Raw genomic sequence first — 14,002 nt, 5'->3', positions numbered from 1 at the left:
TTAGCTTGTTTTATTCTGTAAATAATTTGTTGTTGTGATTCGAATTTTTATAATAAATAAATTCTATTATTATTATTATTACTATGTTGCATGAAAATTTTGCAATTTATTCAATGTTTCTAATTCTTGTATGACTTGTGTAATATTCGGTGTTGTAACATCTGTTGATGATAAGGTTGGCAGTGTCGGTGATGGTAATGGTTTTTGAATATCTCCAATAATTTTTGATGATTCCATTTCTGGTTTGTAGCTGATCAAATCAATGGGGACAACTGAATGTTGTTGTTCATATGAAATTTTTTTTATAATTGATTTTTGTACTGGTTTGAAACATGAACCATCACTAATATGGAAATTGGAAGATAAATTTTTAATTGTATGTTCGGCAGAGGTATCTGTTGTTGACGGTGATGGTGGTCTAAATAAGTTCGAAGATGCTAATCTTATCGGTTTGGGCCTTAGAGGTGGGCCTGATTCTTTCCAGAGATGGGGATAGTGATAATCAACGAATATTGGCAACTTCAGGGTTTCAGAATCATGGCTAGCTAAACTATTCGTTGATGGAAATGGTGTTATGGTGCGGCTTGTATTTCCTGTTAATATTGTTGGTGTTTCTGGCGGGGTTATCGTTGGAGTTAGTGACGTTGGTGACGTTGGTATTGTCACACTTTCAGCTGCAAACGCCACCTTTCTTGGAGTAGTGATAACGCTTGGTGATGGTGAACCCGATAGGCCCGGATCGGAATGTAAAATTGATTTGTTTAACATATTTGTTTTTCCTTTAGATTTCATTATTGAAGTCAATGTTCTAGGTGGTGATGTGGTTGTTGTTGTTGCTTGTTTTGGCATTACTGTAATCGGTGTTCTTGATGTAGATGATGAAAGGATATTCTTTGGAACACTTTCTGAATCAGTTATCGGGCCACCCCCATCGGGATGTAAAAATGATATGTTTCCTCGAGTTTTTCGTGGTGGTTTTGGAGGCGGAACATGTTTCTGTGCTCTTGCTCTTAATTCGCCAACAACTTGCGGAAAGTGTTTCTCAACAAACAAATGCGTTTCCTTTCTGAAACTAAATGGTTCGCTAATTTCTAATTTAGGTCTATAGAATCGTTTAAATGAATTAATTGAAATTTTCTGATCAAAAAAAAATTCAATAGCACATACTTTGCAACATTAATCTTATTAAGATAACTTCGAATTCCCAGGCATGCACAGACCAACGTTAAGATGAAAATTATGATTCCGACTATCCAAGCAATTGTTTCTTGTCTATCTTGTGTCAACCAACATGATGTTGACCCCCGAGCTGAACCAATTAGATCACACATTGATTTGTATGATTGTTCGGTGCTGGTTTCGAGTTTCTTAGAATATTCTTTATCACATTCACCAGAAACGTCAATTTCACAATCAAGTGTTTGCCAGATGAAACAGCAAAACTTTTTTGATTCATAAAACTTTGAAAATCAATCATTAACAACTTGAAATTATAGAATAATCAACTTACATAATCATCAATGGTGATTACCCATGAATGATGTGCCGATCGTTCACATTCATGAAATCGTTCATGAATCGATCCATCACACTTTGATGATCTGAATAAACCATAGAAAGATTTGTATGGATATCGTATAGAATGCCATTCTGTTGCATTATTACCACGCACAATAATTGATTTATCATCAGCCAATACAATTTTTGTAACGATTGTCATGAAGATCACCACTATCAAAAAATTCAAATAGATTTGCTTGCCATAATTATTCATAAACAATAATCCGATCATTTGAAGAGCAGAATAATCCCTTGAATCAAAAAAATAAACCATTAGAATCGTAAAATTGGTCATGGATTTTATTTACAATATTTAAGCCATTTTTTTATTCGATTCCAATCGTAATTAAAGTCAAAATTGAAAAATTCTATTGTTAGTTATTTCTTGCTATTTGTTACGCCATCTATCGAGTAAAATGGCTTTCTAACAGTTTTCACTTTAAACGAAATTTTTTTCAATTTGTCAAATGAAGAAATCTACTAGTCTATGTCGCTTGTGCTTTTTTAATGTGATCAATTCATTTTTTTATTTTAATTTTTTTTTATTTCTATTTTTAAAATAAAGCTAAGGTATAAGGTAATTTCAATAGCTTTGTTTTCACCGCTTACATTCTTATTTTCTTTGAACACATCAACACCACCACCAGCAATCATCTACATTTTTAGTAGAGGATCAATGTGTTGTGCAATTCTCTGTAATCGTTCTGCCTCAGTCAATCCAGTAAAATCCAAAGAACCCATTGATGATGTTGATATTGTAGGTGTTCCTGGCGGTGTAATCGTTGGAGTTGGTGACGGTGGTGATGGTATTGTCACACTTTCAGGTGCCGCTATAATCACTATTTTTGGAGTAGTGATATTTCTTGAAACACTTGGTGATGGTGAACCCGTTAGGCCCGTATCGGCATGTAAAATTGATTGGCTTAACATATTTGTTTTTCCTTTAGATTTCATTACTGAAGTCAATGTTCTAGGTGGTAACGTGGTTGTTGTTGTTGCTTGTTTTGGCATTACTGTAGTTGGTGTTCTTGATGTAGATGAAGGGATATTCCTTGGAACACTTGCTGCATCCATTTTTGGGCCACCCATATTGGGATGTAAAAATGTTTTGTTTCCTCGAGTTCTTCGTTTTGGAAGTGGAATACCTTTCCGTGCTCTTTCTCTTAATTCGGCAACAACTAGCGGAAAGTGTTTCTCGACAAATAAATGCGTTTCCTTTCTGAAAAAAAATGGTTCGCTAATTTCTAATTTAGGCCTATAAAATCGTATCGATGAATTAATTGAAATTTTCTGATCAAAAAAAAAAAAAAATTCAATAGCACATACTTTGCAGCATTAATCTTATTAAGATAAGTTCGAATTCCCAAACATGCACAGACCAACGTTAAGATAAAAATTATGATTCCGACTATCCAAGAAATTGTTTCTTGTCTATCTTGTGTCAACCAACATGATGTTGATCCACGAGCTGAACCAACTCGATCACACATTGATTTGTATGATTGTTCGGTGCTGGTTTCGAGTTTCTTAGAATATTCTTTATCACATTCTCCAGAAACGCCAATTTCACAATCAAGTGTTTGCCAGATGAAGCAGCAAAACTTTTTTGATTCATAAAACTTTGAAAATATAAAAATAGTCAATCGTTAATAACTTGAAATTATTGCATAATCAACTTACATAATGATCAATGGTGATTACCCATGCATGGTGTGCTGATCGTTCACATTCATGAAATCGTTCATGAATCGATCCATCACATTTTAATCTTTTGGATAGACCATAGTGGGATTTGTATGGATATCGTATAGAATACCATTCGGTTGCATTATTACCATGCACAATAAATGATTTATCATTAGCCAATACAATTTTTGCAACGATCGTCGTGAATATGATCACCATCAAAAAATTCAAATAGATTTGTTTGCCATAATTATTCATAAACAATAATCCGATCATTTGAAGAGCAGAATAATCCCTTGAATCAAAAAAAATAAACCATTAGAATCGCAAAATTGGTCATGGAATTTATTCACACTATTTAAGCCATTCTTGTATATTCGATTCCAATCTCTTCGTAATTAAAGCCGAAATTGAAAAATTCTATTTTGTTAGTTATTTCTCTATTTGTTTCAACATTTGCTATATGTGACGCCATCTATCGTGTGAGCTGGCTTTCCAACAGTTTTCATTTTAAAGAATAAAATTCTTTTCAATTTCAATTAATCAATTCAATCGTCAAATAAAAAATGTTTTTTTTATTGTCATCATAGATTTATTTTTTCATTTTAAATTTATTTACTCCAAGTCATTCTTTTATTCGATTCGATTCATAATTAAATCCTAGTCTCAGGCAATCCAGCATAATCCAAAGAACTTAATGACGATAATGACGATGTTAATATTGTCGCTGTTCTTGGCTGGTTTATGGTTGGAATTGGTGACGATGATGATGGTATTATTACACTTTCAGTTGCAAACGTCACTTTTCTTGGAGTAGTTTTATTTTTTAAAACCCTTGGTGATGTTGAATTGGTACGTAAAATTGATTTGTTTAATAAATTCGGTTTTCTTTTAGATTTCAATGCTGAAGTCAATGTTCTAGGTGGTGACGTGGTTGTTGTTGTTGTTGTTGCCGCTTGTTTTGTCATTATTGTTTTTGATGTAGATGACGGGGTATTTTTTAGAACTTTTGATGAATACGTTATTGGACCACCTCCATAATGTAAAAATGATTTGTTTTCTTGAATTATTACTGGTGGTATTGGGGGAGTACCATATTTCAGTTCTCTTGTTTTCAATTCGCCAACAACTTGCGAATAGTTTTTTCCAACAAATAAATGCGTTTCCTTTCTGTAATTAAATGGTTCGCTAATTTCCAATTTAGTCCTATAGAAATCGGATCAATGAATTGATTCAAACAAAAAAACTAAAAAAAAAAATATACACAAAAGAACCTACTTTGCTATTCCAGTATTTGTTGTTTTAGTTCTGCTATTATAACTTCGAATTCCCAGGCATGCACAGACCAAAGTTAAGATGAAAATTATGATTCCGATAATCCAAGCAATTGTTTCTTGTCTATCTTGTGTCAACCAACATGATGTTGAACCACGAGCGGAACCGACTTCATCACACATTGATTTGAATGATTGTTCAGTGTTCGTTTCAAGTTTCTTCGAGTATTCTTTATTACATTCTCCAGCAACATCAATTTCACAATCAAGTGTTTGCCAGATAAAACAGCAAAACTTTTTCGTTTTATAAAACTACGAGTTTCATAAAAAAAAATTAGTATTAACTTGGAATTATCGAATACAACTTACATAATCATCAATGGTGATTACCCATGAATGATGTGCCGATCGTTCACATTCATGAAATCGTTCATGAATTGATCCATCACATTTTAATCTTTCGTATAGACCATAGACAGATTTGTATGGATATCGTATAGAATGCCATTCGGTTTCATTATTACCACGCACAATAATTGATTTATATTTATCATCAGCCAATACAATTTTTGCAACAATCGTCATGAATATGATCATCATCAAAAAATTTAAAATTATTTGCTTGCCATCATTATTCACAAACAATAATCCGGTCATTTGAAACATAGAATAGACCAGACCAGTATAATCGTATAAAAATGAATGGCCATCAAATTTATTTATATACGATTTAAACCATTCTTGTATATTCGATTCCAATCGTAATTAAAGCCCAAAAATTGAAAAATTCTATTTTGTTAGCTATTTCTTGCTATTTGTGACGCCATCTATCGAGTAAGATGGCTTTCTAACAGTTTTCACTTTAAACTGAAATTTTTTTTTCAATTTGTCAAATAAAGAAATTGCTTTTTTAATGTCATCAATTCATTTTTTTATTTTATTTTTTTTATTTCTATTTTTAAACTAAAGCTAAGGTATAAGGAAATTTCAATAGCTTTGTTTTCATTTCTTTCATGCTTATTTTCATTGAACAAATCAACACTACCCACCAGCAATGATTATCTTCTTTACATTTTTAGTAGAGGATCAAAGTGTTGGGTAATTCTCTGTAATCGTTCTGTCTCAGTCAATAAAGAAATATTCTTTGGAACACTTGATGAATCCGTTATTGGACTACCCCCATCAGGATGTAAAAATGATATGTTTCCTCGAGTTTTTCGTGGTGGTTTTGGAGGCGAGACATGTTTCTGTGATCTTAAGTGGCCAACAACTCGGCAATAGTTTTTCTCAACAAATGCTTGCGCTTCCTTCCTGTAATTCAATGTTTCGAATGGTTCGCTAATTTCTAATTTAGGTCTAGAGAATCGTATAAATGAATTAATTGAAATTGTCAGATCGAAAAAAACTAATAAAACATACTTAGCAGTACTATTAAGATAAATTCGAATTCCCAAACATGCACAGACCAATGTTAAGATGAAAATTATGATTCCGACTATCCAAGCAATTGTTTCTTGTCTATCTTGTGTCAACCAACATGATGTTGATCCACGACCTGAACCGACTTTATCACACATAGATTTGTATGATTCTTCGGTGCTGGTTTCGAGTTTCTTAGAATATTCTTTATCGCATTGTCCAGCAACACCAATTTCACAATCAAGTGTTTGCCAGATGAAGCAGCAAAACTTTTTTGATTCATAAAACTTTGAAAATAAGAAAATAGTAAATCGTTAATAACTTGAAATTATAGAATAATCAACTCACATAATCATCAATGGTCACTTGCCATGTATGATGTGCCAAACGTTCACATTCCTGAAATCGTCCATGAATCGATCCATCACATTTTAATCTATTGGATAGACCATAGCCAGATTTGTATGGATATCGTATAGAATGCCATTCGGTGGCATAATTACCACGCACAATAATTGATTTATCATCAGCCAATACAATTTTTGTAACGATTGTCATGAAGATCACCACTATTAAAAAATTCAAATAGATTTGCTTGCAATCACAATCCATAAGCAATAATCCGGTTATTTGAAGAATAGAATAATAGACCAGTATAATCGTATAAAAATGAATGGTGGTCAAATTTATTTACACCATTTTAAACCATTCTTGTATATTCGATTCCAATCGTAATTAAAGCCCAAAATTTAAAAATTCTATTGTTATCCATATATTTGTTTCCACATTTGCTGTATGTAACCATGCCATCTATTGAGTAAAGTGGCTTTTTAATAGTTTTCACTTTAACTTAAAATTTTTTTTTAATTTGTCAAATGAAGAAATGTTTTTTTAATATCATGGATTCATTTTTTTATGATAATTTTTAATTTTAAAATGTATTAGTATCAATAACAACTTTGAATTCAGACGTCTAAATGAAACTTTTTCAGATTTTTCGCACTATCTGGGAAAACAACCAGTCTGGCCACAAATCTTTTAACGGACTAGTTGGTGATGGTGGTTCTGATGGTATTGGTACCGTCATAGAACCACCGTCTGGCAACCCTATAGTCAATTTTCTGGGAGGAATGATATTTTTTGATAATGGTGAATCCATTAGGCCCGAATCGGAATGTAAAATTGATTGGTTAAACAAATTAGGTGTTCCTCCGAATTTCATTTTTGATAATCTAGGCGCTGGAATGGGAGTTTTTCTAGTTGTCGTTGTTGTTGCTTGTGGGGCCATTATTGCCATTGGTGTTCTTGATGTAGATGAAGAGATATTCTGTGGAACACTTGCTGAATCAGTTATTGGGCCAGCACCATCGGAATGTAAAATTGATTGGTTAAGCAAATTAGGTGTTCCTCCGAATTTCATTTTTGATAATCTAGGCGCTGGAATGGGAGTTTTTCTAGTTGTTGTTGTTGTTGTTGCTTGTGGGGCCATTATCGCCATCGGTGTTCTTGATGTAGATGAAGAGATATTCTTTGGAACAATTGCTGAATCAGTTACTGGGCCAACCCCATCGGGATGTAAAATTGATCGGTTAAATAAATCAGGTGTTCCTCCGAATTTCATTTTTGATAATCTAGGCGCTGGAATGGGAGTTTTTCTAGTTGTTGTTGTTGTTGTTGCTTGTGGGGCCATTATCGCCATCGGTGTTCTTGATGTAGATGAAGAGATATTCTTTGGAACAGTTGCTGAATCAGTTACTGGGCCAACCCCATCGGGATGTAAAAATGATTTGTTTATTCGTGGTGGTTTTGGAGACGACGGGACATGTTTCTGTGTTCTTGCTTTCTTATCTGCAACAACTGCCATATAATTTTTTTCAACAAATAAATGCGTTTCCTTTCTATAATCAAATGGCTCGCTAATTTCTAATTTAGGCCTATAAAATCGTATCGTTGAATTAATTGAAATTTTCAGATCAAAAAAAAAAAAAAATTCAATAGCACCTACTTTGCAGCATTAATCTTATTAAGATAAGTTCGAATTCCCAAACATGCACAGACCAACGTTAAGATAAAAATTATGATTCCGACTATCCAAGCAATTGTTTCTTGTCTATCTTGTGTCAACCAACATGATGTTGATCCACGAGCTGAACCAACTCGATCACACATTGATTTGTATGATTCTTCGGTGATGGTTTCGAGTTTCTTAGAATATTCTTTATCACATTCTCCAACAACATCAATTTCACAATCAAGTGTTTGCCAGATGAAGCAGCAAAACTTTTTTGATTCATAAAACTTTGAAAATCAATCATTAACAACTTGAAATTATAGAATAATCAACTTACATAATCATTAATGGTGATTATCCATGCATGGTGTGCTGATCGTTCACATTCATGAAATCGTTCATGAATCGATCCATCACATTTTAATCTTTTGGATAGACCATAGACAGATTTGTATGGATATCGTATAGAATGCCATTCGGTTGCATTATTACCACGCACAATAATTGATTTATCATCAGCCAATACAACGATCGTCATGAAGAGAATCACCACTATCAAAAAATTCAAATAGATTTGTTTGCCATCATTATTCATAAACAATAATCCGATCATTTGAAGAGCAGAATAATCCTTCGAATCCAAAAAAAAAATTAAAAAAAAAATAAACCATTAGAATCGTAAAATTGGTCATGGAATTTATTTACACTACTATTCAAGCCATTCTTGTATATTCGATTCGTAAATTATAGCCCAAATTGAAATTCTATTGTTTTCATCATTTGCTGTATTATATATATCGACATCTATCGTGGGAAGTGAACAAATTTATTTTTTTTAGGATTACGATTTTTTTAAACTTATTGATTTTTTAGGTTCCAATAATTGAAAATTTTAAACAAAAGTAATAAATTATTCCATTTGCTTTATTCGTTTTAAAAATTTCATGATCATAACACACACACACACATGTTGTTGTTGTTGAATTTTTATTGCAAATGAAATGTTTACAAAAAAGTTGATGTATCTCTCCTTGTGTGCTATTATTTTTCATTATCTCCACATCCATTCGGGAGACCATTCAACTAGATCGTGGCCAAGCAGTTTTAAAGATGTTACCAATAAATTTGGTTTTTGAGGGCCAAGATTATTTTTATTTGCAACATTTGGTAATGGTATAGCGTTATTTGTAACATTTGGTAATGGTGTAGCGTTTTTTGCAACATTTGGTAATGGTATAGCGTTTTGGTCTGTTTCAAAATTTGGAAATGTCAATCGTGGTCGTTGTGGTGTTTTCAATAAAAGTTCATCATAGTTTATTGGGTATTTAGGATTATGTGGTGCATTTTGGATCTTCAGTCTAGGAATCGGTCCCAAATATAGTGGCAAGCCAGTATCAGGATCAGTTACGTAATAATAAGTGTATTGGCTTAATGAATTAATTCAAATTGTCAAACAAACAAACAAACAAAAACACAAAAAAACTTACTTAACATCTTCATTTTTGTTACAATAAGTTCGAATTCCATAGGATGCACATGCCAAAGTTAATATGAGAATTAAAATTGCGATTATCCAATTAATCGTTGCTTTTGTATCTTTTGTCATAAAACATGTGTAGCTATTAGGTCCAGAACCGATTCGTTCACACATTGATTTGTATGATTGTTTGGTACTCATTTCAAGTTTCTTCAAATAATCTACACTACATTTTTTAATCACATCCATTTCACAAGAAAGTGTTAGCCAAATGAAACAGCAAAACTTTGATTTTTCATAAAACTATGATAAATTTAGAAATTGTTAATAATTTAGAATTATTACACCATAAAAACATCATACTTACATAATCATTAACGGTGATTTCCCATGTATGATGTGCCGTTCGTTCACATTCATAAAATTGTTTAGTAATTGATTCATCACAAAGTAATTTTTTCGGTATACCATAGACAGATTTGTATGCAAATTGTACACGATCCAATTCGGTCGTACTATTACCATGCACGATAATTGATTTATCATCAGCCAACACAATTTTAATAATAATAAATAGAACTAGTATCATTTCGATAACGAAACGGAATTTGTCAAAAAAAAAAAAAATAAAAATAAAAAACAAATTCCCAAAAATAGATTAATAATAATTTTGATCATATGCCACATTTTTTTAAAGCATTTTCATTTTTTTCAAATTAATTTATCCATAATTGTGTAATAATTATTTTCAAAAATTTCATTATTTTCTATTCTCCTTCGAATGTTTAAATTTTCATAACAAAAAAAAAAAAAATAAAAAATATTGCGCCATCTATCGATAGTGGATAAGAAATTTTCGAATTTCATCTGGAAAAATCATAAAAAAAAATTTGCTTTGAATCAATTTTTTTTAGCAAATCAAATCTTATCAATCAGGAAATGTGATCAACAATGGTAAGAAAAAAAAATTTCACTCACGATATATTGACAAATCAATCATCAGTAGATTTGATAATCGTAAAGCGAAAAACTATACTTTAATTGTTTGTCTTCTGGTGATGATTATGGCAACACCAACAACAACAAAAAAACGGAATTGATGCATTTTATTTTTTCACTTGATTAAATCAATCAATTGATTATATAGTTGTAGCCATGGTGGTTGCTACCATTTCTAGTCCATTTTCGACGATGATGATGATGATGATAACGCAATCGACGATGATTATTGTATCCTTGTTGTTTTTGTTATGATGATGATGATAGAGTAGTGGCACTTGATGCTTTTATAGTCATCGTTTTTTGTTGTTGTTGTTGTTGTCTGGGTGTTTGTTTGTAAATTGTGATTCAATATATTGAAAAACTGTGATGTATGTGAAATGTGATCATTCATTCAGATTCAGATATAGATTAATAAGTAAAAAATATGAAAAGTTTTTGTTGTTGTTGTTGAAATTGGTCCACTGAAATTGTTACTAAAATCAACGAAAATTTTTTCCCTCCAATAATCATAATGAATACTAAAAATTCGAATAATAATGATGGCTGTGATTATGATCAATTGGTCAGTTCGAATAATCGAAAATCATTTTGTGAACCAAGTGAGTACTTTTTTTCTGATTCAAATTTTAATTAGTTATTTTTTTCATTAATTTTTTTTTCGTCAGATTCCGATTATGATTATCCAATCAATACGAAAAAAAGCATATGGAATATGAAACCAACTTCGATTGGTCATTTGAATTCGAATTCGAATCATTTATCACCACCATTACATAGTTCATCATCATTTGATGATTATTCTAGAAACGGAATGATTCAAACAAAAAATCTAATGCAACCACCGGAAACCATTGTAAGTTTTTCCTATTGTCGTTTTATAAAATATAAAATTTTTCAAAATTTCAGACCAATATTCTGGACATGGTCATCCCAAAATTACCGGCTAAAAGTATCACGAACAGTAGTACCAGCAGCAAAGATGATTTACAGAAAGCAAAAAGTTTCTATTATGATATACCGAAAAATATACCGGTTAAATCACGTTCAACGACGACGACGACAACAACAAATCTGATGACTGCATCATCATCATCATCATGTTTATTATTTAATTCTTTACATAATAATCGGCCACAATTGCCAAAAAAATCATCATTTGTTCGTAGGAAAATTCAAACCAATTATAATAATGATGATAATTATGAAAATTTACCAGAAATGAATCAAAACAGAATTGAATCAACAACAAATACATTGAATCGTCATCATACATCACGATCATTACCGCCATTAATAATGGATACAAAAGCATCGACATTACCACGGCCACCAAAAAGTATTGTAACATCAACTGCCATTAACAACAACAAGGGCAGCAGCAGCAACAACAATAAACTTGATTTAACCGAAAATTCATCCAAAAAAATTATCAATTATAGCCAAAATATTGACTACGAAGATGATGATGATGATGGCTGTGATTATGAATATGATTATGTTTGTTTGGAATCGAAAAAGAAATTAGATGATGATGATGAACGTATCAAAATGTTATTATCGAATCAATACCAATTTCGTTATGAAAATCTTGTTTTTCAATCCAATTCATTTGTTTTACCATCTTCTTCTTCTTCTTCCAGTAATCATTTTCAATCATCATCGATAACAACAAATATTCAATCAATGAAACAATTTTATCGGTAAGTAGGAAAAAAAATGTATGATGACTCATATATTGATTGGATTGGATGTTTTTCAATGGAATTTAGGCGACACATTTTTCAAGCACAACGTAATTTCTATCAATGGACACGTTTAGCTATTGAAATCATTAATCATCGTCAATATAAACCGGAAGTTTATTTCAATTTTGTTAAACATATCTTATTGGCTGGACAAAATCTATTGAATACATTTAAATTATTCATACGAAAATGGCAACAACAGCAACAACAATTTGATCATAAATCATCATCATCATCATCGGCATCGGCAAAAGAATTGGATAAATTTTCCATCAAATTTCTTGATCAATTGAAACAAATTGTTATGAAAACCAAACGTTTAACATTTGCTGCTGCATTCGGTAATAAAGCTATGGATGATCTTGTTGAACATTTACAATTGGCATCAGAAATGTCTGATTCAGTGAGAAAAATGTTTACAATCTAATGCATCATTCTATTTTTTTTTGTTTCAAATTTTAATTCTTTTTTAATCGATAATCGAAATTATAATTATAATAATAATAATGAATGATGATGATTGATGATGATGATAATCAATGTGAAATTAAATATTGTGTGTGTGTATATGGGTGTGTGGGCATGTTTACTGTTATTTATTATTTATTATTTTTTTTTTTTGGTTTTGTTTTGTTTTCAATAACAATTTTGTCTTCTACAAAATAAAATAAATTGAATGAATTCAAAGAAAAAAATACTGTGCATTTTGCATTTTTGTGTGTACTATAATTAATTCCATTTTGTTTGGTTGCTGTGTTGATTTTTGTTCACAAATGATGAATTACAACAGGTAATTTGTGTGTGTGTGTGTGTAGATATTCTGTTAATGTGTAATGATAATTGATTTTTTAAATTCATGATACGTGGATTCTCTGTCTCTCTCTCTCTCTCTCTCTCTCTCTCTCTCTCTCTCTCTCTCTCTCTCTCTCTCTCTCTCTCTTCTCTCTCTCTCTCTCTCTCTCTCTGTCTGTCTGGTGTGTAAATAGAAACGCTATTTTTTTTATACACATCAAATGTAAAACAAAAAAAAAACGACAGAATTTCTAATGTGAAGAGAAAAAAAAAATTTTTTTTTTGTTTCACTTTCAATAATGATGAAAAGGGTATAATATAGCAGCGCGCGCACAACAAATATCATCAATAGTGATAAAAGATGTAAAATAGGAAAAAAAACGATTAATTTATATAAGAATAAGAATAAGAATATGTACAGAAAACGAATGTGGAACAACAGCAGCAGCAGCAACAACAACAACAACAACAACAACAACAAAACAACAAGTGTGCTAAAAAAATTACAATCAAATTATAATCTCAAAATGACAATTCAAATGCTCCGCTTAAAATGGTGATATGCTGATGTGTGTGTGTGTGTGTGTCTGATATATTCAATTATGTGATCACTGAAGAAAAAAAAACTTGGGCAATATTTGATTGATATTGATGATGATGTTCTATTGATTATAAATTGAATTAAAATATCTTAATGCGTGTGTGTGTGTGTGATTGCTAATAAATCATTTCCGGTGATTTTTTTTTATGTGTATGTGTGTGTGTTTTTCAAATCGCGGAAGACATCTTTCGAGGATTATTATAGATGATGATGATGATGATTTGAATTTCGAATTTTTTTTCTTCGCCACTAATAATAATAATCATAGTGATTTGGTGGTGGTGAAATTGTGTCACACTATAGTTTAATTTGGCCGATTGGAGAAAAATTGATTTTTGATTCGGAATCAGTGTCTGTGTGTGTGTGCTTCAATCATGATGATGACTAAAAATTTGTTGTACAAATACGAAAAAAATCGATCGATCGAGAGAGTGA

General features: G+C 31.4%; 5 protein-coding genes across 6 annotated transcripts; 1 reads left to right on the top strand and 4 right to left on the bottom strand.

The window, feature by feature from the left end:
• Positions 1–81: 81 nt before the first annotated feature.
• Positions 82–6,574, bottom strand: LOC124493768 (uncharacterized). Its single transcript, XM_075731956.1, has 3 exons — positions 6,288–6,574; positions 1,168–1,460; positions 82–1,102 (listed from the first exon to the last, which is right to left on the bottom strand). The coding sequence occupies exons 1-3, from the start codon at positions 6,549–6,551 to the stop codon at positions 82–84; spliced, it is 1,578 nt and encodes a 525-aa protein (XP_075588071.1). The 5' UTR covers positions 6,552–6,574.
• Positions 3,900–5,251, bottom strand: LOC124493324 (uncharacterized). The gene is made up of 3 exons (XM_075732378.1): positions 4,890–5,251; positions 4,525–4,832; positions 3,900–4,452 (listed from the first exon to the last, which is right to left on the bottom strand). Exons 1-3 carry the CDS (start codon positions 5,184–5,186, stop codon positions 3,900–3,902), a joined length of 1,158 nt encoding a protein of 385 aa, XP_075588493.1. The 5' UTR covers positions 5,187–5,251.
• Positions 6,575–6,843: 269 nt separating the features above from the next.
• LOC124493767 (uncharacterized) lies at positions 6,844–8,553 on the bottom strand. The gene is made up of 3 exons (XM_047056870.2): positions 8,288–8,553; positions 7,945–8,237; positions 6,844–7,873 (listed from the first exon to the last, which is right to left on the bottom strand). The coding sequence occupies exons 1-3, from the start codon at positions 8,543–8,545 to the stop codon at positions 6,928–6,930; spliced, it is 1,497 nt and encodes a 498-aa protein (XP_046912826.2). The 5' UTR covers positions 8,546–8,553; the 3' UTR covers positions 6,844–6,927.
• A 339-nt stretch (positions 8,554–8,892) lies between these two features.
• On the bottom strand, positions 8,893–10,595 carry LOC124494362 (uncharacterized). 2 transcript variants are annotated; one of them, XM_075732006.1, is made up of 4 exons: positions 10,406–10,595; positions 9,795–10,006; positions 9,438–9,730; positions 8,893–9,308 (listed from the first exon to the last, which is right to left on the bottom strand). In XM_075732006.1, the coding sequence occupies exons 1-4, from the start codon at positions 10,425–10,427 to the stop codon at positions 9,002–9,004; spliced, it is 834 nt and encodes a 277-aa protein (XP_075588121.1). In that variant the 5' UTR covers positions 10,428–10,595; the 3' UTR covers positions 8,893–9,001. The 2 variants fall into 2 exon arrangements, with proteins under 2 accessions (XP_075588121.1, XP_046913495.2); XM_047057539.2 differs by having other exon boundaries at positions 8,893–9,377; positions 10,406–10,522.
• Positions 10,596–10,740: 145 nt separating this feature from the next.
• Positions 10,741–12,869, top strand: LOC124493766 (uncharacterized). Its single transcript, XM_075732005.1, has 4 exons — positions 10,741–11,028; positions 11,095–11,282; positions 11,336–12,129; positions 12,199–12,869. The coding sequence occupies exons 1-4, from the start codon at positions 10,941–10,943 to the stop codon at positions 12,599–12,601; spliced, it is 1,473 nt and encodes a 490-aa protein (XP_075588120.1). The 5' UTR covers positions 10,741–10,940; the 3' UTR covers positions 12,602–12,869.
• The last annotated feature ends 1,133 nt before the right edge of the window (positions 12,870–14,002 follow it).

Source organism: Dermatophagoides farinae, chromosome 6 (genome assembly GCF_024713945.1).
Source record: "Dermatophagoides farinae isolate YC_2012a chromosome 6, ASM2471394v1, whole genome shotgun sequence".
NCBI classification, from domain to species: Eukaryota; Metazoa; Arthropoda; class Arachnida; order Sarcoptiformes; family Pyroglyphidae; genus Dermatophagoides; species Dermatophagoides farinae.
The sequence above is the reverse complement of the archived record's forward strand: the minus strand, read 5'-3'. Positions and strand labels throughout refer to the sequence as shown.